We start from the raw sequence: 24,374 nt of genomic DNA, 5'->3' as shown, positions 1-24,374 counted from the left end.
CGACGGGGCAGCCAGGTGGCAAGAAGAAGGGCCCGACATATCTGAACCCACCACCCCCGAAAAATTTCCAGGAATTTTTCAACCCGTCCGGATTCGAACCCGATTCCCTCAGAGCAGTAGGATGCCACCTCGACCTCTCGGCCGTGATCACAATTAATCAGTCGGCATTATATTGATTCTTAGTACAATTTCCATGGACGAAAATTCCTGTTAACAGAACATTTTAAAAAACAAATCAGTTTATATCAGGCATGGGCAAATGCGGCTCTTTTTGAGTTACATGCAGCTCTTGCTGAAAGTGTTATCTTTCCCAGCCTTACCATACTATCTGCCACAACAGTACAGAACTGTGGCTCCCATGCATTTTGCAAAACCTACATTTCGGCAACCACTGAACTCTTGCTTGCCCACCTCTGGTTTATATGAAATATTACTTGAAAATAACACAATAAACTGGATTGAATCATTTAATTATACAACTTTCTGTTGTATATTCTTAAACGACTCGATCAAATTGGATTACAGTTGTTCATTTGAAGATTGATCTAAAAGTCCATTTAAATAACTAAAACTAAACTACATTGGAAAAGCATTGAACATTTAATCAAGGCAATTGATAAATTGACTTACTTTCTTGTTGTATTCTCATTTTGATTCTAACACTGACTAAATTTAATCCAAAATCTTTCATTTTAATCGATATAAATAATTAAATCCCATTTCTTACTTCACATTTTTATCAAATTTTGGTATTACGAACGACGAATTTTGATGGCAGACGATTGAAAAGTTCGTCTGTTTTTATCAAGGATCATCGATCGCTCTCTCTTACTCGTTCATTTTTAAATTACGTAATAATATTAAGAATTTAATTCTTTTATAATTGTCGTTTGATAATAATACGCACTCGCTTATTTGATACTTCTTCGATTACATCACGCATAATTATTAACTTTACAGTAAACCAGGCGTAATACGATCATAAAGTTACCCTCGTTGCTGCCTCTGTTTCTCTTGATAGTCGTTAGATGTCGCTTTTCTAAAGTCCGTATTGTTTTATTTATTTTTTAATCTGATTTTTTACTATAAAAAATTTAGTTTGTTTTTTTATAAAAATTTATGGGAGAAAAACAAGTATAAATTAATTTTAAATATTATAAGAATAATTAATATTATTTATATTATATAAATTATAGAATAATAAAAAATTTGTTTAATAATAATATGAAATATAGTGACGGCCGGATGGCCGAGCGGTCAAGGTAATCTTATCGCTCTGGGGGACCCGGGTTTGAATCCGGACGGGTCAAAAACATCTAGGAATTTTTCGCGTGATAATCCGACCGGATATGTCCTGCACCGTTGTGGGCCTGGCCGAACCCATAATGGGCTTGCTAAAAGCGGCCTCTTAGTGCCCACAGAGCGGAAATAGTTGATGGGACCATTAAGGTGTACTTCTCAATAGTCGAAATCAGCTAAGTCGGTCAATTCGATCGCATCCACGAACCGGATTTGCGTGTCGTCGAATTTTCGTTTCTCGTGCAGAGGAAAAGTTTTGTGACAATACGCCATATTAATGTATATATTAGATATAAGTTTAGTTTTAAGTTTCTATCTTCATTGTTCTTCCTTTTCTTTTCTCGAATTTTCTATTAACATTTATTCCTGTGGGTGTGGTAACCCTTTCCACGAACCACGTTAACAATGGGAAGTGGAGTCCCTGAAACTACTAGAAGTTTAGAACGATAAGGTTCATTCTTGGGTCAGACACTCGGTGAAGGTAGACGTGCGAAAGTTACGCTTGTGCTCGTCGTCTAGAAGGACAATGGAGACGAAGGTAGCCTACAGAAAGAGAAAGGACTCCCGCTAACGTAAAGAGAGAGAGACAACGTTCCTTGTATAAGGAGAATCCCCGAAGCTATTCTTCCTTTCCTTTTTAGTTTATAATTTAGTGTATATTAGTCGTAAGATTACAAGTCCGTCTTTTCTTATTTGTCGCGAACGCGTTTTTTTGTTCTGTATTCGCTCGATTCCTCGCCCCAGTTTGGGATATTGTATAACATTGAGTTGGAATCCGAAAGAATTCTGTATATTGCTACTCACGTGAAAAACAAAAAATAAATAATTGTTGTTATTTTTTTTCTTTTTTTTTGTACTGCCTCTCGTGGACTATTGTACACCAGCGTGACTATCACAGTCTAAATGCCAATATCACGAGTTTATTGACAGATAGTTACAACTCTATATACAGGTAACCCCATATAACACGGGAGTTACGTTCCAAAAAATTGCCGTGTTATACGAAACAAAGAACTAGTGCGAAAAGGGGGGTTAGGTTCCAAAAATTAAAAAATATGCTGTTAAATCCTTCTTTAAATCGTATTTATTATTCACAAGTCGAAGGCCGGATGCAGGCAGGCATCGGGGCATACAAAATTACAAATAAAAATAATAATATACTGAATATTATACTGTAAAAATATAAAATAAATATAAAATAATTTATATTGTTAATTTAAATAAATGTAAATAGTAGCCAGGGCGCCCCTGGTGACCATTTTTGGGATACAGTGATAGAATCCGGTTTTTCAGCTTTATATAGTAGATTTTTTTCATGGGTAAAATACTTATTTATTATTTAAGTAAGTATTTTACCAGAAGATTATTCATCCTATATGATGATCTCAGCATGAGCATCATCAACTGGTAACAGTTTTTATTACATTTCATGTTGTACTGTAAGAGTGTTTTACCTAATTCCCGAACCGTGTTAGAGTGAACTCGTGTTATACGGGGGATGTTCTTAATTCTCGAACCGTGTTAGAGTGAATCCGTGCTATAGAAGTGCCGTGTTATACGGGGTTACCTGTACCAGACATGGGCAAATGCGGCTCTTGCTGAAAGTGTTAATTTCTGTTTTTTATTTTTATTTTTATAATTTTGTGAAAATATGTTTACAGTATTTTAAAAATTCATATTTGTTTTATATTATACTAGCAGACCCGGCCACGCGTTGTTTTGGCTCAAAATGTATCTATTATAAGTGTATAACACTTCCCCGTGGGGGGAATTTTAAAAAATCCCTTACATTCTGTTGACGTACCCTATCAAAACGCAATCAAAAACACAAAATACCCGCATCTAAAATAGTTTAATAGGAGCCGAGTTCTTCACGGTAAGCCTTAATGCTGTCCCTCTCCCCCAGTGGGGGGAATTTCGACATGTATATTATATAAAAACACGTGCGTATTTGAATGCAACGTTGTGTCAAAATTTCAAAGGAATCAGTAGGAACAAACAAACGTTATATTTTATTTATATAGATAGATAGAAAATGATCTGCTTTAGTCCATTCTCACAGAAAAGCATAATGCCTCACAGAAAAGCAAACTTAGGTCGTCGGAGTTAGAGCCATCTGTTGGACATAAAAGCCTTAATCCTAGGTGATATCTTTTAATTTATACGAATGTTTAACGGAATAATATACAGCCTATGTCTACCCTGAAGGTCCATTCTAAATATTGGTGAAAGAATTTTTGAAATCGGATGAGTAGTTTCGGAGATTACCTGTTACATCCAAACTTAAAAACATTTCCTCTTTATAATATTAGTATAGATTTATATTATATAATAAAATCGCCTGCCTTACCATACTATCTGCCACGACAGTACAGAACTGCGACTCCCATGCATTTTGCAAAACCTACATTTCGGCTCCCACTGAACTCTTGCTTGCCCACCCCTGCTATATACAGAAGCTCATAACAACGTCAATAGTGGAGACAGTGGTCGGAGCACACGAGATGGATGTCCGAACTGGAGTACGTCGATTCAAAAAGTGATTAGCCTCGACCCTGACGTCACGCCGGTTGGGGACGGTGGTCAGGCGCAGTGTTGCCGACCTCCGCAGAGTAAAAAAAAGCCACAATTTCATAAATATAAATACCTGCAATATTTAACTTAATAGTTAAAGGTTATATAGGTATATAGCCTAATGATAACTGTGTCATACATCATCTGTTTACACTTCTAGGAATTGTAACCAGATGACGAATAAACAGTTAATAATATGGAAATTCACGACTGACCAAAGGAATAGACGCGTGGAGTTTTCAGAGTTTCTTCAAGTGTCGAACACCTAAATAGAGTTAATTTCGCGTAGAAAGTCCTCCCGTGAGGCTTTCCCTTTTTGCAGATTGTTCACGCGTTGCGTTGCCTTATCCCATCAATTTATTTCCAAGGAAATTTTCTCTTTCCATCCTGTAATGATATAAAAAATGAGGTGATTAGTAATAATGAAATGGCAAACAATAAAGATTATTATGTAAATCAGTCAAATTATGATCAAAATTTCCCCATTCGTCTATAATTTCACCGAAATTATAGAGTTCTGCTTTTAACAACAGAACAATTTTCTAGAAAATTAATGTTCTAATTACATTATTTAAAATGTTATTGAACTCCCCAAAAATCGTGAATAACCGCAGAAGTACGACATTAATCTGAAAATATGAACTGGTCCTTCAATTTATAATACAGAGCTAATTCGAGGGTCTAATGATTTGTGGATAAAATGTAATAGTGGGAGAGTTTCGAAATTATTTTTAAGCCGTATCCAAGGCTCCGTTGCAGATCCAGGAACAAATCTCGAGACGATCTTTAATATATTCAGACACATAAATGCAGTGTCCCCCAGAGAACGGAGAGCTGTTAATGCCAAGACCATTTTGGGACTCGCTTTCGGAGACTCTTCTTATACAAATAACGTAATGATTTTGAAGTAGAAAAATAATTCAATGTAGATGTTAACACATGGCCAAAGCTATTTCATTACTTGGAAAAATCATAAAAACAAACAATTTATTTAATTTTTCCTCTTCTGATGAGCTTCACTAAAGCTCATAGACTCCGGGGCTGCCCTGGATGCACCCTCCTCATGTAGAGCCTGCATAAATAGACTTCGAAATAGTTTTTAATGAGGCCCGTTTTCATAAACAGTATATCAATAAATATGATTTTAGTTTTCTTTCATTTATTTCCGATTATTTCCATCCATGTTCAAAAAAAAAAAAAAAAAAACATCGAACACGTTCGAAAAATATTTACGTTTTGTTTGTTTGTTTACGGCGTAATGAAACACGTGGACAATCTGCCGAGGAAAGAGTACCTCCCAGAAAACTGGCCCATATTTAAGAGTTAGATACGTAAAAAATACCCTGAAAACTCCAGCAATTTGTTAGTTTTTTCCCCTTTCCTCCATACTTTTGTCTGCAAACAGCTATAATGCATTCTCCAAAATATTGTATTTGTCCTGCTTGTTATGCTTAATTTTGAGATGATTTTTATTATATTAATATTATTTTGATTGGTTTTATTTATACGGTTTAGGGGTTTCGAAATGAACTATTTTATCATAGAGGTCTGTTGGTGTTGATGTAAAGATTATTTTTTCGGAGAAATGTTATTTTGTAGCATTTTACTGTTTCTATTAGTATGTATAGATTACATTTGTCTGTAAGCTCTCTGTTTACCAATATTTGGCTGGTAGCATTTTCGTATTTCCCGATATTAGTTTTAATACTCTACTCAACTATCGTCGTTACAGGAAGTGAAATTTCCAAAGATTTATAAACTAAACAGTCAATTTTCAGAAGCCCGTTTTCCATAAACGCTTGGGAAGTGGGTTATATGTTATAGGTCTAATATATATAATAGGAAAAGTATGGCAATCGGTCAAAAAATGATCCCGCAAAGACTTTTACACTTTTGGACACTGGGCATATAAAAACATCGATAAATACAAAAAATTTGGGGCATTTATTTCTGTATATATGGATATTATTGTGCTCGCGTGTGTGTGTGGAGAGAGCACAATTTTGTTCACCCACTTAATAACTCCTGTGCCTTCTGTCAAAAATTTCTGAAATTTTGCAGGGAGGTTTGTGTATTAGGGGGCATTGATGCTAATAAATTTTGGTAGTTAAAGATAAAAGGAATGGGGAGATAGAGGATGTATCTCGAGTGGGGTCTGACTTAACGATTTTATTTGTTATTATCATTTACAATTTTTTAATAAAATTCGTCTCTAACCTCAAAATTAAACCTAGTTTCATTTTATAATAATTAAATAATACAAACTGTTTTTAATAAAATATCGTAATAGATGGCGCCACCCGCAATTTTAAATTATTTTGCCGATAAAGTTACACAACTCGTTGCTGGATTTCTTAAAGTATATTTTCATAGTTCTGTCCGGACGAATTTAGTTGAATGATACGAAAACATCTCTTAGTGACGCCACTTTAAAAATCTGAGAAGCGTGACGTTTATATGAACAACGAGCAATTATTTATTGTGACACTGCCACAATGCCGGGTTGCAATTTTAAATAATATTTTTAATTTATTTAATTTAAATTATATGTTCTCCACCTGAAATTAGTAGTGTCTTCTCCCTGTACATAATACGTTTTCCTGTTAGCAATAGGGTCGTGCCGGTCTTTTATCTAACTCCTCTCAGGGAAAATTTTTGAATTGAAATAACGTCACTTCCGGTTTGCATCTGAAGTTCGTATATAGTTACTCGGGGCCTTCTGCCCCTAAGATTTCCAAGCTTTGGGCCTGACCGAACCCACGATGGGTACGGAAAAAAGGCGCTTTTAGTGTGCACAGGCCGGAAAAAATACCGAAGACTGTATCAAGATTATTAAAACGTGTGAGAAAAGTAGGTTTTAAAGTACAGAACCGAATATGAAATTTAAAAGTTATACTTTTACAAATTAATTTATGATACATAATGGCCCATTGTGAACTGCTTTTCAAGTATCGAAGACGAAGGATCACATTTTTAACAATTTTTATGAAGTTTTTTAAAATAATAAAGTGTTTGAATAAGACAGCAATTTAGTCTTTACAATAATTAACTGATTTTTGTGCCACCCTGTATATATCTTCGGACAGACACCTAATGTACAGTACATTATTAATTTTTACTTTCCGGCTGTTATAGCGCCTATATAACAGAGGGAAAGTATGGTGATCGGTCAAAAATGACCCCCCACCAAATTTATTTTTATATTTTTGGACTCAAGGCCTTGAAATGTCGAGAAATACAGGAAAAACCCAACTTTTTTGCATGTAAGAATGTTTGTGTGTGTGTGTGTGTGTGTGTGTGGGAGAGCACCTCTTTGAAGCCTAACAACTCTTGTGCCTTTTTGTCGAAAATTTCTGAAATTTTACAGGAAAATTTGGGTATTGGAGGATTGATGCTATTAAATTTTGCTAGTTAAAAGTCAATAGAGTGAGAAGACAGAGTGGGATTACATGTCGTAACTCGAGTAAGGCCGGATTTAATAAAGATTTTACACATCAGCATTTACAATATATTTTTTTTTTTTATATATATATATAAAATTTGTCTCTACCCTCAAAATTAAGCTATTTGCCGTTACCTGAATTGCGTGTGGCGCATCTATTAATGGAGCCACACGCAATTTTTTACCCGGGAAAGTTACGCCACTCGTTGCTGGAAATTTTTTATATAAGAATCGAATCAATGTATGTACTGCACGTGCAGTACATATAATTTTTACAATTGAATTAAAATTACAATTGATTTAAAATTGAAACTAAACTGTATAAGAGGTACTGTACGCTCTGAGAAATAAAGGGACGCCATTTTAGATATAAAAAATTGCACATAGTCATTCTAAATAATTATACTATTATCAAATTTTATGTTTATATGTGTTAATTCGTATGTATATGTTACTGTGAAAGACCGTTATCTGGCAAATGTCGAATGTCAGCATTCACATAATCGCTTGGTGTATGCACCGGTACCAAATATTTTGCTAAATATCATTATCTCTCACTTACACCGGCAAATGTCGACATTCAGCATTACATTCTAAATCATTAAAGAAAATAATACCAATGATAAACTTACACATAAATTATGTGGTTAACGTTATACAATCTTATTTATTGTAACAACTTAAACTGTTATGACACTTTGAATTGTATGAGAGTTCCTTGGTTTTACAACTGCATTTAGTCGTGGAACACTTCTTTTTACAATTACAGAGTGTATAGCCTTGCCCTCCACTTCTCGAATTAGTTGCAGCTGCTTCTCTTAGCGACATTTCTTGAGAAGAAGTCTCATGTATGAAAAGTAACTTTTCTTTACAAATTACGATCTGATTATGGGTATAAAGCTGCTTGATGGTACTATTTTTGTTGCTAGTTTATAAAAGTCGGAGTCTTCTATTCCAAAAACATTATATTCGTACGGTATCACCAATTTGAGCAGGAGGAAATTTTCTTTTTGAGGTTCGTAACATTTTCGTTACTTACAGTAGAAGATTCTCTTTCGCAGCCGCTCTTCTTATAGAAATAAACTCGTGTTGTTCAGTCATGGCTTGATACGAAGACGTGGTAGGTTGCAGCTCCTCTTTAATATTTTACTCTGGAATATGGTTTTCGGTATCAAACTTTTTTCAAAAGTGTTAACAAATTCTTCGAGCTGTTCTTCGGTTCAATATTTGCGATTTGCTCGCCAGGCAAAGATGACGATGCTATGCCTCTTTTTGGTTTAACACCAAAAAGGGCTTTATAAGGACTTTGGCGTATTCCTTCGTGGTATGTTGTGTTCTTGGCAAATTGAACTAAGGGCAAACCATCTGACCATTTATTTGTATCGTTATCATTCATCCATGCAGTTAACATATTCTGTATATCCCGATTGGCTCTTTCAACTGAGCTTTGTGTTTGACTATGACGAGGCTTTCCGTTAACTATCTTAACATCTTTCCACATAGCGTATAGTTCGGATATGACTCGATTACTGAATTCCCTACCATTATCTCAATGCAATATAAGCTGGGGATCAAATGTTAAAATATTTGAAGAAAGTGATATGCTACTTCTTCAGCTGTCTTAATTTTTAAAGATCGTAACTGGGCAAATTTCGTTAAATGGTCTTGATATACTATTATGAACTCGCCATCCTCGTGCGACTTCGGGTCTATCATCGACTTCACAGATTGAGTTTAACCCCAAACTGACCATTGGTTTTACAAGAATAGCCTACTTTCTAGGTGCACTATGTTTCATTTGACATTTGTTTACATAAATTTAAATACAACATTGCAACTACATATGTAATATTTTTGTATTTAACTTGCAATTCTTTAAGCATACGTGTTCTTTCACCATGGCCTATTCTGATGCGAGTTTCGAATAGTATACTGAACAATTCATTATTAGTGACATACGACTCACGACTTACATTAATTGTATTACAAAAATGAATGAATATAAGATTAGTATCGTACTCACGTGTCATTGTCTAGACTCTAGAGAGTGGTCATAAATGACCTTAGGTGTAATTTAAAATTGCGTAGTATGCAAACGTAAATGAATGAATGAATGGAATTGTTAAAGCACCTCAATTTACATCTGTAGCTTCGAGAGTGGATTGACGTCATCAAAGTCGGTGGTTCTCATCCGTTAACTGTTCTTCCTAACGAAAAGAAGAGAAGCCCTTTGGGGATGTCAGGATCCCCATTGTGAGTGGTGACCCTCATACTACGGACGAAAAATGGGGCGAGGATCCTCCTGTAAGTAAAAAACTGAAGTGAAATATCTATTATAATCATTTATGTTACTTAACATTATAAGAGTCGCGGCGAGTCGCTTAGCACGTTAATGAAATACATCATCACAGTGTCATCATTGTCTTATGAATAATAATTACAATTTGTAGATAAACATAAATTATCTTGACCTCAATTTTATAATTTCTACTCATTAATCGAGAAGAGACGTTGCCATCGTCATCGTGAAGACATAACCCGCATCTATTTGAACGTTTAAGTGCGAATTACGTGAAGGATAATCGTAATTATCAGAGTCATTTCTTCGCTCCAGATTTAACCTGTTTGTTTACCCGTTCCGCTTCAAACTGGATAAGTTTTGCTAGAATGAAAGGAAAACTTCAACATATTTTTAAATACGTTCTAGTTAAGTAATTATTATAAACAAAATAAAAAATTTAGAGCACTCGATAACCGATCAAGATTTTTTTAAAATTAAATTGTCTCTATGTTTTTCTATATATAAGAATATATTATACATCTGAAAAAGTTTCATCAATTTATTTGTAGATTTAGCGGATTAACGAACAGACGAGCGACAAAAACAATGCAAAATTCCGACTTTTAACTATATATGGTCTATACTAAAAGAATATTATTTAGTTATGGAAGAACGTTGGAATATTGCTAAATGAACCATCAAAAATTGCTTACAAAGCTAATTATTATAATTTTCTGCAAGAATTACCTTAAAATGATACCTAAATATAGAACATACAACAAAATTTCACCATGTCACTTCAAACTCGTAAAGGAAAACACGGAAATATTTCACTTATGAAGTTAAAAAGCTGTTATAAATGAAATTTTTAATATTTTTATACCCATTATTTGTAAAAATATCGATTTTCTGGACTAAAATTTCGTAAAAAATTAATTTAAAAAATTATATCTTCACGCCGAATCCTACATGTTAGCGAAGTTTTAAACTTTAAAGTAAATGAATACAGCATGACGTTCAAACTTCCTTAAGTTATAAACAATATACTTAAGTACTTAAATTATGCAATAACAATTAGAATTCTATAGATTTTAAATATATAAAAAAGAAAATAATAATTTAAACATTGCCAACTATCGATGCGTGACTACTACGCTCTTAAAAACAATCGGATATGGCTATTTTTGAATACATTTTTCCTTTGTAATGAGCCTGAGTGGCAGTTTATGTTCCGTCGCTTCAAATATTACCAATTTTCTTTCGATACAGTAAAATTAAATTAATGTAAAATGTAAAAAAAAGAACCCTCATATTGTTCATTCGACCTTATTCAGAGTGACCTCGGGTGTTAAACGAAATTAAAAATTTCGTTCAAGACCTTGAGATATGCGCACCTTTCTTTCAAATCTGGTCTACGTATCCTTGCAAGAACTAGCTTTAAAAAGCTCCAGAAATTGGGTTAAAGGTCATAATTTATAAACCATATTGTAACAGAAATTGGATCCGAAATACGGGATCATCAAATCTCGGTATCCTGGTAAAGACCACCTTTAAAATAAGGTACGAAAAATTAGGTTAAAGACTAAACATACACCATGAATAGGGTGTTAAACACCCATTTGTACTTACGATACTCTTTTCAAGTGGAACTAAATGAGAATTTCGCAACAATAGAGGTAGCAAATTTCTCTAAAAATAGAAAAGAATTAAAGAAAAATGATGACTACGTTGAAAAATTTACGAGTATGTAAAAATTTTGTAGGTGAAATTTCCTTATTATACAGGAAAATACGAATATTGTCATTTGAAGAATATAAAAGTTTGTAATGGCTTTAACCTAGTTTCAGTTTTGCTAACATAAGTACACAATTACTCCCCCTTAGGTCTATGTAAACTTCGGGTAAGCTGTAATTATTTCCTCCCCCTCTCGGCAATGACTAGTCGTTTCGGTAAATCACTGTTACGATTGCAATTCGCCAGTTCTTTGGTGCGACTGTCAGTTATCGAGTGCGAGTGTCGACGAAGGTCAAACGTGACGCACATTAATCTTATCGATACTTTACAGCGAGATGAACAAGAACATTGATCGAGGATGGGCATGGATCGTAGCTGTAGCGAGTTTTTGTACTATGTTTACTTCCCTTGGGGTCTTTCGATCCACCAGTGTCATCTATGTGGCTCTAGTTGACGTTTTAAATATCAGTAGAGAAAATGCTGCTTGGCCATTCACTTTGGCAGCATCCCTGCTATCTATTTTAGGTAAGTACTTGTAAAACATTCAATTAAATATAGTTTAAACTATAATTCAGAAACGTGCAAAGGTTATATTTTAACTGAAGGATGAACTTTGTACCTCCGACTACAAAGGGAACCATTTAACGTCTTGCAATTATTCCGAGCCGAAATTTATTCAGTTATTCTTTATTATAATAATTAAATTTAGATAATAAATCGTTTTAAAATATTAATTTGTAACGTTTTTCAAGTTAGCAACGAGCAAGTATGCTTCTTGAACTTGAATCCGAACTTCGTGTTGAAAGAAATCTGTTTACTTAGCTTTCTAAGAATAGTCATATGGTCTATCATAGCAAAAATCTTTACGTAATTATAAAACTGTAGATAAACTCATTAATTATTCATTATGATTAATTATTTGGCTCGCTTTTATCAGATTTTTATGAAAGTCTTAAACAAAATGAAATGCTTATCAAAGTGAAATTATTTTTTATGCACTTTAAAACACCCGTACAGACTTTTTAATAATGTTAAATAAAGGATTATAGTTATAAGAATATATATTTTTCACTTTTAGGTGTATTCGTGGGAATTCTTGCTGAGTATTTTTCGATTAGGACACTCGTTTTTTATGGCACTCTTCTGTCGTCTATCGGAGTAGCACTATGCTATACAGCCAATAATATCGTATTAATAGTAGTCTATTTTGGAATTATCTTTGGTAAGTTAACCACTAAAACCCCTAAAATTAAATTCAGTTAATTAAATATATGAAATTCTAGTAGTTCATAAGACAAATTTGAATATTGCTCAATATATCGTTTATGCGCTGGTTTTATTTGTGATTAATTTAAAGAACTTTTTAAAAATTTTCGGTGAAGAAATATGCTTAAATTAATGATTCCCAACATTTTCATGCTATATAGGTCTCATTTTACCATGATAAGAGGTTGCAATACTTAAAAATATGGCTTGCAATTTTGAGGGATTAGCGAGCCACATTTTAAAAAACTATGGTTTAAATGTAATATAGGGCCTAGAAAGCTTAAAAATGTGAAGTAAATATTATAAAAAGTTTAGATAAGATATGTAAAATTTGAAAAATTCTCTAATTACAAAAAAAATATTATCATCATCGTTATTTAAATATAATTACAACCATTCATGAGGAAAAAACATGTAATTTTTAATTTATCTCGTTATTTTGAAGAAAATCAAATAAGCGTAAAATGATGATTAAAAAATACGTTTTAAATGAAAAATTACCAGATTTAAAAATAATTTAATTAATAATTTTAAAATACTTCGAATATTTGAAGTTCTCACATGACTCACATTACGCTTAATTACAGTAAAACATGCATAATTCATTCAACAATTCGGTAAAATTCAATTATTCATTTTTTATTTTATCAAATTTAAGATTTTTAATGATTTCAATCCAGCTTTCTCCAATTTTAATGAAGAAAAAAAGGATGGAAATTGCTTCAGGCAATACGTGAGAAACATTAAGATACGAAAATGTGGTCCAGTTTCTCGTTTTGTATTCAAGACGGGAAGCAATTAGTATCCTTGACTTTTCAATAAAATATCAATCTACTTGGTTACTCAATAGATATTAATAAAACAATGCAGTTGGGAATTTAAAATATAAACCGCATATTGTGGAAAAGTTGCAAAATTTTCAGATTTTCTTCGTTAAAAAACTAAATAAAATTGGCTTACAATATGGGTGACTCAAAATTTTATTTACATGGAAAAAGGGTGCACTTTATATGTAGTCACCTCCAAGTTGCAGAAGTTATATTCTGTGATTTAGAAGTGACTCCTTATAAAGTGCCTGAATGACCTTACTTGAGATGTTCACACAGTAAAGTCTTTTAAGTGGTCTGTGTTTTGCATGGAGACTCCCCCATTGAATCACCCTATAAAATCAATTTACATATTATGTGATTTAAAACACTCGTTTATACTAATTTGCGTACGTTTTATTTCAGGAATAGGGTCCGGATTAGCCAAAAATTCCAACGTCATAGCAATTAACCAGTACTTTGTTAAATACAGAACCATGGCAACTGGCCTTTCACTCGCGGGTTCTTCTATAGGATCTTTCGTCTTGCCACCTCTAACAGAATATTTAATGATCGAGTACGGTTTAAGAGGAAGTTTCCTGTTATTAAGTTCTGTACTAGTGCAGAGTTTAGTGACGGCTATGTTATTCAGACCCATTAAGCAAAGCGCAAAACGTAATCGCGTAGAGATGGAGGACGTTGCAGTAGATGGGCCCGAATCGGAGAAGATGTTAAACACCAAAGAGGAGTCGAAGTTTCTTAAAATAATGAAAATGCTCTATCAGCTGTTCAAAATACCCATTTTTTATGTAATTATATCGACCTTTTCTTTCAACATGTTTTGCTTCATTACCTATCAAACTGTGGTCGTCGACTATGCCTCTGATCGTTCCATAGCAGTTACCAGGGGTGTTTTTATCGTATCGGTTTTCTCATTTTCTGATTTATGCAGTAGGTTAGCTTGTGGGTGGATTACAGATTTAGGTTTCATGAAAAGAAAAAATTTAGTGGTCGTGTGCTGTTTCGGAATGGGAATATTCTTCTTTTGTGTACCCCATTTTTCTAGTTTTACAATGATGCTCGTCATTGCGCTTTGTTTAGGCATCTTCACTGGTTGTCTGGTCGTTAACAGCTATGTGCTTTTCACAGAATATCTTGGTTTAACTAGGTTACCATTATCTTTGGGTTTAGGCAATACATTTTTTGGATTAATAAATTTTGCGGCCCCCCTTTTAATAGGTAAGTGTTACATTTTATAATTCGATTATCATCATCATTATCTAGAAATTTCATGATTAATGTTTATATTTTCAGGATATTTTAGAGACATCAAAGGAAGTTACGATCCAATATTTTACTATTAGGAGGAATGGAAATATTCCTTGGTTTATGCTGGATTATAGAACCTTTTTAGTCGATGAAAATAAAATTTATAATTAATTTTACATCATATTTTATCTATAAAAACTGTTTTTTTTAATGTTATTTCTTAATTATAGCGCCGCGAGCTGCACTTCGAGAGGTAAACAATTTTCTTAAAATTTTTAATTAATAAATGAAAGTGATAAAATAATTAAAATTTAAAAATATTCCCATTCCATTATAAAATCGATGTAAAGTTCATTAAAAAGGCACGAAGGAATCTCTCAATTTGTCCTAATTTTATGCTTGACCTATTTGGAAATAACGTTAACGATAAACACGATCGAGTCCCGATTCTCATACAAACTGGAATGTTCTTGCAACTGTTCCACTTAAACGAGTGGCTTCTTTATTATAATTTCCCTTATTGTTTAAATATGTAAAACACGAAAAAAAACAGCGCGAAACATATCATAGATTTGTAAATTCATCATAAAAATTTACACGCAATTTCAATATCTAAAAACACACCATATCTTGGGAGCCATCGATCATATATGACATTGATACGACGAAGAATTTTAATAAAGACATTCCTTCGTTATATGTGTATTAAAAAGCATTAAAAGCTGACACCATTACAAAGATGAAGCAATCGCCTGGGTCATCTGTAAATATTTAGAAAGGAAAAGTACAAAGATCGTATGTAAAAGGTAGCAGACAGTCTGGAGTTGTGTGCTTTGGTGAATGTCATGGCAAGGAAAAACGATACAGATTCCAGAGATGGAGGGTGGGCGTGGGTTGTTGCCATTGCTTGTTTTGTCACCAATTTTATTTCTGTTGGATTTCTTAGATCGGGGAGTGTACTTTATGTTTCGTTTACACAAATTCTGGGATTAAGTCGAGTTCAATCGGCATGGCCGTTAAGTCTGATGGCTTCGGTGATGCATTTATCAGGTAACTTTTATATACAAATTACGCAGTGTTAAATTATTATAACGATTAATAAATAATACTTTCAGGGCCCATATTTTCCTGTTTAATTCAATATCTCACCATTCGAAAATTGGTTATGATCGGTAGTGTTCTTTCGGCTTCTGGATGCATTCTTTGCTATTTTTCATTACATTTTATCTCTCTTATCTTGTTTTTGGGAATTGTTAACGGTAAGTTTTTCGAAAATTTCTTCAACAATTTTTTAAATTTTATAATTGAAAATGTTTTTAGGTTTAGGTAATGGTCTCATCTACACTTTCAACCCGGTTATCATCAATATGCATTTTAATAAATATAAAACAACAGCAATGGGAATATTTAGAGGCGGTGCTTCGGTTGGATCTTTTGTTCTCCCACCTTTACTAGAAATTCTAATTACTAATTACGGTTTGAAGGGATGCTTCTTACTCTTGGGTGGTGTTTTGATGCAGGGTATAGCCGCAGCTTGTTTGTATCGTCAGCCTAAGAGCGTAGAAGAATCGCAGAAGACTGTCGACGATAAAGAAAACAAATGGAAGACCTTGAGAACCGCTGCAGAAGTTGGAAAAGATCCCATATTTTTGATCATTTCTATTAGCTTTGCCATATTCTTTTTGTTTATAAATATCTACGGGACAGTAATTGTCGATTTTGCAGTTGATAGAGAAGTGAGTACCACGTCTTCAGTGTTTCTAGTTTCAGCTTATGCCCTATCAGATATGTGTGGACGATTCGGATCAGGATGGATTGTGGATTTAGGAATCATGAAGAGAGTAAACGTTGTGGTCTTATGTTTCTTATCCATGGGGTGTCTACTATGTGTACTACCTCAATTATGGAGTTACACGGTGATGATGGTTTTATCATCCATTCTTGGATTTCTTTCCGGATGCACGATTATTCAAGAATCAGTTTTCTTATCCGAATATCTAGGTATAAATAAATTACCAGCTGCAGTCGGTTTGAGTAATTTTATTACTGGATTGGTGGTATTGCTGGTTCAAGCACCAATAACAGGCAAGTACTGTACATAAATTTAAATTATTACTTAATAATAACATTTCGAAATATAAGAAGATAAACATTTTATTTTCATGAAACTATTTCAAAAATATTCCCAAGTTATATATAAATTATCTTGTAATATAGGATTTGGTTTGGTTTGACGGGTTTGGTTTAACCTAACACAGGGAAAATGTCCCTGTTTAGGTGTTAGACACGCAAAAAAACGGGAATTATCTTACAGGAAGTGAATAAAGGATTCTTAGCGAATAATACTATTTACCAATCATAATCAGGTAGCAAGTTGATGACTAATTTGTCAAATTGTGTTTTTATTACGTAACTGCCACTGTATGACGTCAGAATATGTAATTATTCTTGAAAGAGACAACGTAATTTACTCTACACAACGTAAATAGTGGAAAGTTTTATGTTTATGGTTAAAGTATTCCATTAGATAAGTTATAAATACTTTATTTTAATATTCCGGAAACAAACTTTTACGAATAAAATGATTTTAAAACTTTTACAAGAATAAAATTATTAAAAGAAGTAAGCAGCTTTTCCAACTGGTCGATCATGGGTCCCTGAAATGTATTTGGAGATAAGAAAACACTCTTACCTTTGGGTCTTCCCTTAATTTACGTTTGACCTCGATATAGTGTACTTTTGAAGTTGATTTGCCACGTGACTCTCTCCACCCGATACCAATATTTCTGGATATTGTCAAGGACTTTCAGCACATTAAACAGGTCACCAAATATAAAATCTGATTGAGAAATAAATATTTTAGATGTTAAAATGCATTACTTTTGACTACCTCTATAATTTTTCTACGTAAATCCTCTTATATGGTATGTAATTGAATATCTTATATATCTATTTAAAATGAAAATTTGATGTAAATGCGCTGAAAAGTGATATCGTTCGATTAAATTTGAAATTGTATCATTTAAAATTTCATTGTTATTGAATACTTAAATAATAATTTTTTTAATACGTTTATTCGTCAACAGATGACACTAGCGTGTGTCCGTCTAATTTTCTTTAAACTTTATTTTTATTAGCCTATTGTTCTTTTAGTTTCAAAATTTGCTTATTGTAATCTAAAACATTCAGGAAAAAAATATTAATTTGGTATAGAAAACCACGAGATGAATTGAACACCATATGAACCGCAAACACTATATGGGTAGTTTATTTGGTTACGTCAACACGAGTGACTGTCTTCTGAGAGGACTTTTATAGGAAACTGGCCCGTATATGTGTGTTATTAATGTGAAGAAAGCCCGGAAAACTCCATAGTGCAAGCCCGTTGGCAGGCCCGAATTCGCGACAAACTACTGTTCAGTGTTTTATCTACCCGGCCACTGATGGGTGTAACACTATTTTACAATATAAACTATTACAGAACAGTCTTGTCTAAGGCGGGAATTGCATGTCAGTGGGTACCACAGAATTTGCTCCAGTAAGAGTTCTAGACGATTGTCTGAACACTTATGCCCTACACTTTTCTACATTAAAATGCAATAAACTAAGTCCGAATTATTCTAGCCCACCAGTAGCCGAGTGGATAAACCACTGAACTCTCTTTCGCGCCTGGCTAACGGACTGGCCACGTTGAGACCCCACCTAAATAGGGGTCAGTTTTCCACAAAAGTTCTTTCGGGAGCATCCTCCATTGGAACATGCGGCACGTGGCAAATAAACCAAACCAATCCATTTTACTTTTCCGGCTGTTATATATAACAGAGGGAAAGTATGGCGATCGGTCAAAAATTGACTCCACAAGACTTTTAAATTTTTGGACTTAAAACACCTTGAAACGTCGAGAAATGCAAAAAAAAAAAAAAAAAAAAAAATTTGGGAGTAATTTCTGTGTTAGTGTGTGGGGGGCACGATTTTGTTCATCCTCTTTACAGCTTAATAACTCCTGTGTTTTTTGTCGAAAATTTCTGAAATTTTACAGGGAGGTTTATTTTTTAGGGAGATTAATTCTATTAAAATTTAGTGGTTAAATGTCGACGAGGTGGGGAGATAATGGGGATCGCGTGTATCTCCAGTAGGGTCGGACTTAATGACGACTTTACTCGTTATTAGCATTTACAATTTTTTTTTTTTTTATAAAACTCATCCCTACCCTCAAAATTAAGCCTTTTGCCATTTTATGACAGTTAAAAATATAAATGTTTTTAAATAAAATATGATAACAGATGGCGCCACCAAAATTTTAAATGTTTCCAGGAAAGTTAAGCTACTCGTTGCTATTTTATTTAAAAAAGTAATTCTTCAAACATATAATTATAATTTCTTAGGTCTTGTTATATTTATATACGTACCTGTAACTCTGTATAAGGTTTTATAATATAATTGCCGTGTTTCCCAGAAAATAAGATCGGATCTTATATTAATTTTTGCCCCAAAAGACGCATTACATCTTATTAGATCTTCCCTCTGAAAATAGTGAAGAGTGGAAAAATCCATTCTTTTCTGTTAATAGTGGATTTTTCCTGGTTTTCTTCACGTGTCTAACACATAAACAGGAGCCACTTTCCCATATAGGCCTATATACTCCCCACTGGGAGTTGTCTTCTCTTGGGAGATTGCTCATGTATTGCGTTGTGTTACACTGTCAATCCGATCAAATTTTGATTAAACCCGTATATAAATTAAAAATTATTCTCGTTTTTAATTTATTTATGAATAAAATAGTGCTAAACGCAATTAAATTATTTATGTAATAATGGATGAGTATTTATCTGTACAACAATTCGTGTCGGTACAGATCCACGTTTGACCAACCCTATTGAGAATCGGTCCTCTTTCAGATAGATAAAACTTGAGAAAAAATTGATAATTACTGTTGAAAATTTGTTTTTAATTTATGTTATTTGGATGGATTTATCTTTTTTTTACACTTATTTTTGTGTGGGGACTATTTTTATATAGTTTATTAAACTCTAAGTTTATATTATTATCTGTAAGTCTAGTTTTTTTACGTGTTTATCAAATTAAATTAAAGTTTATGTGATGACACTTTATCAATTAGATACGAACATGAAATAAACTTAAACTTAAAAGGAAGCTTGAAATTCGGTTTTCAATTGTAAAAAAATGCTATATTTGTGTGAAATGTTAGTTTTATATATAAATTTATTATACAGTTTCATGTAGCCTATAAGTATACTTTAAAATTTAATGCATTTAAAGAACAATTATAATTTAAGCCCATGCACTTAGGGTTGATAGATTACAGCATCACAATCTGCCAACGAGTAATGCCCACCGAAGAACCTTCTATGGGACTCTAAATTGGACCCTATTTAGGTATTAGACACGTTAAAATCCAGACCAATCTGTTACGATATTTTATTAAAGAATCTTTTTATACTATTAATAATTATTACAGAATAGCAAATAGTTAAATTTTGAGGGTAGAGACGACTTAAAACAAGAAAATAAACTGAAAATGCTAACAACTAGTAGAATCTTCGTTAAGTCCTACTCTACTCGAGATATGACACACGACCCTTCTCTATAACCCCACCTTGAGTGAGACCTTTAAAAGATTTCGGTATTCTGAAGGATGTATATAAAAGGAAAGTCCTCCTTGTAGCAAACTGTAGATCCTTAAGATATCGTATAATCTAAGTGTATTAATGTGGATTAAAATAATTTAATATAAAATGAATTTTTAATAATAACTTAAATCTTTTTATTACAGGACACTTTAGAGAAAAGATCGGAAGATATGATTATTTATTTTATCTCTTAGCTTCGCTTTTGTTTGGTTGCGCATTTCTGTGGATATTGGAACCTCTTATACAAAGAATTCGTGATAAAAATGTTCAGTGTGATACAAAACTGTAAATATCCAAGAAAATTTATTAATTCAATCATTTTTTAAGTTATTTTTTTATATTAAATAAACGTAACCAGTTACACGTTGCTGCTTTTGATTTTTAAAAGAATTAAATTATGTTTATTTTATAAAGCTTTTCTGAAATTTTCCTTACTTTCTTAACATTTATTCCATAAATATCTATTTTTTTAAAACATATTTCAAAAGAATATTCAGTCATCTTTCGGGCTCACCAGTGCTTGGATAAAACCACTAGACACTGATGGTCGTGGATTCGTACCCTAGAGTAATTTCTATTAATGGACAATATAAGACACTACTAATTTTGCTTTATTCTGTGTGAGATGAAGCGATTTGTCAGGTAAGTGCTTCCAGGGAGAGCAATCAATGGTAAACTGGCTCCCTATTTCGCGAAGTAAACACCTGAAAACCTCAAATTTGGAAATGAAAGCGAAATCGTTGGAATTCTTTATAGACATGACGAAATGTAGTTTCAGGAGTGTGCATTTTGGAAGCTAGAAGTTTGTAACTGCAGAAGATTATTTTGTAGCTTGGTATAAGAGTTTCTGAATAATTTGTAGTAAGATGATTGATACAGATTCATTTCAATATTTATTGTATTTCATATAATCCATTGTTATGCTTATAAATTTACAAAAATGGGATATACTACAGATTACTCTCTATGGAATTTCGGGATTTTAAGTATATATGTGAACTGAGGGGACCGAGACGAGTTCAACGATACCCTACTTTTGGACCGGAGACGAAAAATAAAAAAGTTATCATACTTTTTTCGGCGATCGCGCGATGATCGGGAGTCGCGTCTCTCTCTCCACTAAGCCTATCGCGTGTTTAACAGGCAGTCCGACCATATATACTTCAAGAGGCAGATGTTGATCTACGAGCACTCTGATCGTCTGCAGTTGGAGTTAAGTCCTTTTCGCACACTCTCGCGGTTGGCTAGTATTATGCGCCGCTATCGCGGCTTGTCCAACAAACCTAACCTATCCCACCGGGAGATGACCGTCACCGCTAGGCGACGGAAAAATCTTAAATGGACTGTGAAAGGCAAGAAATCGTAAATATGATAACTTTGTTATTTTTTGTCTCCGGTCCAAAAATAGGGTATCGTTGAACTCGTCTCGGTCCTCTGAGTTCAAATATATACTCAAAGTCCCGAAATTCCATAGGGAGTAATCTATAGTAAAGCTCAAAAACGTTTCGTAAATATTTTCTTATCATTTCAAATTGTCTTAAAATTTATTTTAAATACGTGTGACAAATTCGTAAGAGACAAAGTATCGACATAAATATTTACATATTTGAAAAAACTTTGAGTTGTTTGACTTTCCTGGCAATATTTAAAATTTTATACCGCCATCTGTTATGATATTTTATTTTAAAATTTTTATATTTTTAATTATTATAAAATAGCAAAAAACTTAATTTTGAGGATAGAGATGGATTTTAAAAAAATTTGTAAATGCTATTTTAACGAGTAAAATCGTCATTTTAGTTAAACCTTACTCGAGATATGACACTACTCCCTTTATCTCCCTACCCCTTCGATCTTTAATGACCAAACTTTAATAGCATCAATCCTCCTAATAAACAAACCTCCCTGCAAAATTTCAGGAAATTTCGACAAAACGCACAGAAGTTATGAAGCTTCGAAGAGGGTGAACAAAATCGTGTCCCCCACACCAGAGCCGTAACTAGAGTATGGCAATGTGGCCCCCGCCATAGGTGCTGATTTAATAAAGGCGTCAACGAGAAGGTTTCGGAATAATATGTATTCGAAATTAATAACACAAAAAAATTTTTATATTTATATAGTACAGTAGAGCATCGATTATCCAACTCAATTGGGGAGGCCGGATGGCGCGAGCGGTAAAAGGTGGCAGCCTACCGCTCTGGGGGACCCGGGATCGAATCCGAACGGGTCGAATAATCCCCAGGAATTTTTCGGGGGGTGGTCCGTTCGAATATGTCGGGCCCCGTCCCTCACCACCCGGTCGCCCCATTGTGGGCCTGGCCGAACCCATAATGGGCCTACTAAAAGAGGCCCTCTTAGTGCCCACAGGGTGAAAAGAGTTAAAAAAAAAAAAAAAAAAAAAAAACTCAATTGGGGACTGGGATTGTCGGATAACTGAAAAAACGGATAACCGAAAAGTATGAAAAAATACATTATTAGTATATTAGTATATCCCATATAATTTGTATGTTAGTATATCGCTATTAACCTACTTCGCGTTGAATTTTCATCGATGTTAAGCTTAACAAAATTTTTTTTAAAATAATAATCGTCGCTATTGTATCGTTAAAAATTATTTTTATTTTCCACGAAATAAAGACAAAATAAAAAATTAAGCATGGTTTAAATACTGGCCTCCCTTTCATGGTCGAGCCAGTGTTGCCAGCTAAAACACGCAGACATTTAACAAAAATAATATTAAAGTATTCAAGACATAGCCAAATATTGTAGCGCCACATCACTAGCGGACATTTAAATTTGCCGACTAGAACGCGGTCGGTTAATCGGGGTCGGATAATCGTTGCTCTGCTGTATTTTGAATGTCATTAGATAATTTTTTTACAATAGCATTTTTGTAGAATAAAATTATTATTTTTTAATAATAAAAATTAAAAAGGCGCCATTTTTATTCTTGGCCATAGACGTCCAAAATCCTAGTTACTGCTCTGCCCCACACACACTAACATCCGTACATACAGAAAGTACCCCTGAAGTTTTTTTTTTCTTTGCATTTCTCGACGTTTTAAGGTCCACTGACTCCAAAAATGTAAAGTCGTGGAGGATCATTTTTTGACCTCTCGCTATACGTTTTCTCTGTTATATATTAATATAACAGAGCAGGGAAAGAAAACTAAGTCATAAACGAGCAGGATCCTTTTAGGCCTGGGTAAGTGCCCTAGTTACCCGGCTTTAAACGGCGGTACTGCCTGTTTGACATTAAGAAAGGTCAAGAATTTTCGAGAAGAGCTCAAGAAGCAATCTTGAGACAACTCATCGATTAATACAAGTAAATGTAATGTAATACAAGTAAATTAAATGTTTATTTTAACAAAATAGAAATGTGAACGGCTATAAAAGAAACTTAAATATAGCAGACAGTCTAATAAAAGAAAATCCAATAAGATTGTTAATTCAAAAAACATTATTCAAAGGCTCAGAGAAATGCTTTCTAAATCTGATGCTAAAATGATAGAAAATACCTTTAATGGACTTCTTCGTCATATCTTAAAACATCAGCTTTTTGGTAATGTAGGCAATGAATATCCATAAGAAGTTATCACCCTTCAACAGAAGAAATTAAAGTTTATGCATTTCTTGATGCAGCTCGTATGTTGAAATTGATGAGGAATCTTTTGGCTGATCTTAAAGTTCTAAAAATGGGTGAGAATGATGACAGAATTATTAAATGGCAATATTTTATTCAGTTATATCACTTACAGAATAAAGAAGATCTTCGTGTCTCAATTAAACTAAAATTGTATCATATTGAATGGTGGAGAAAAGATAAATATAGCAGCACAGACATTAAGTAGATCTGTAAATAATCTATGTATATAATCGAGACGAGTTGATAATAATAATAATAATAATAATCAGCGCAGAGCGCAAACGGTTAGGAGTTGAAAGTTGAAATTTGGTACAGAGTTAGGGTACGTCACGAGAATGCACACTAATTAGAAGAGATTTTTCGAAATTCCTCCCCACGGGAGAGAGGGACAGGAATAAGGCTTAAC

General features: G+C 33.5%; 2 protein-coding genes across 3 annotated transcripts in view; one reads left to right on the top strand and one right to left on the bottom strand.

The window, feature by feature from the left end:
- LOC136970195 (importin subunit alpha-7-like) overlaps positions 1 to 984 on the bottom strand; it is a 41,443-nt gene extending 40,459 nt beyond the window's left edge. Inside the window, exon 1 of one of the 2 annotated variants that reach the window (XM_067264617.1) lies at positions 631 to 984. In XM_067264617.1, coding sequence (XP_067120718.1) covers positions 631 to 691 — 61 coding nt within the window. In that variant the 5' untranslated portion in view covers positions 692 to 984. The remainder of the gene's footprint in view (positions 1 to 630) is intronic. The other variant, XM_067264618.1, reaches the window with a different exon arrangement.
- A 10,486-nt stretch (positions 985 to 11,470) lies between these two features.
- LOC136970217 (uncharacterized) lies at positions 11,471 to 20,685 on the top strand. The gene is made up of 8 exons (XM_067264645.1): positions 11,471 to 11,855; positions 12,409 to 12,552; positions 13,829 to 14,641; positions 14,902 to 14,924; positions 15,478 to 15,721; positions 15,787 to 15,930; positions 15,992 to 16,756; positions 20,466 to 20,685. Exons 1-8 carry the CDS (start codon positions 11,666 to 11,668, stop codon positions 20,609 to 20,611), a joined length of 2,469 nt encoding a protein of 822 aa, XP_067120746.1. The 5' UTR covers positions 11,471 to 11,665; the 3' UTR covers positions 20,612 to 20,685.
- The last annotated feature ends 3,689 nt before the right edge of the window (positions 20,686 to 24,374 follow it).

Source organism: Centruroides vittatus, unplaced genomic scaffold (genome assembly GCF_030686945.1).
Source record: "Centruroides vittatus isolate TY-2023 unplaced genomic scaffold, ASM3068694v2 contig_19, whole genome shotgun sequence".
Taxonomy (NCBI): domain Eukaryota; kingdom Metazoa; phylum Arthropoda; class Arachnida; order Scorpiones; family Buthidae; genus Centruroides; species Centruroides vittatus.
The sequence above is the reverse complement of the archived record's forward strand: the minus strand, read 5'-3'. Positions and strand labels throughout refer to the sequence as shown.

Excerpts from the sequence above, each read along its gene's own strand:
- LOC136970217 (XM_067264645.1), top strand. The coding sequence starts at position 11,666 with ATGAACAAGAACATTGATCGAGGATGGGCATGGATCGTAGCTGTAGCG. Across the intron at positions 12,553-13,828 it reads CTATTTTGGAATTATCTTTG|GAATAGGGTCCGGATTAGCC; the intron begins GTAAGTTAACCA and ends GTTTTATTTCAG. Across the intron at positions 15,931-15,991 it reads GTTTTTGGGAATTGTTAACG|GTTTAGGTAATGGTCTCATC; the intron begins GTAAGTTTTTCG and ends AAATGTTTTTAG.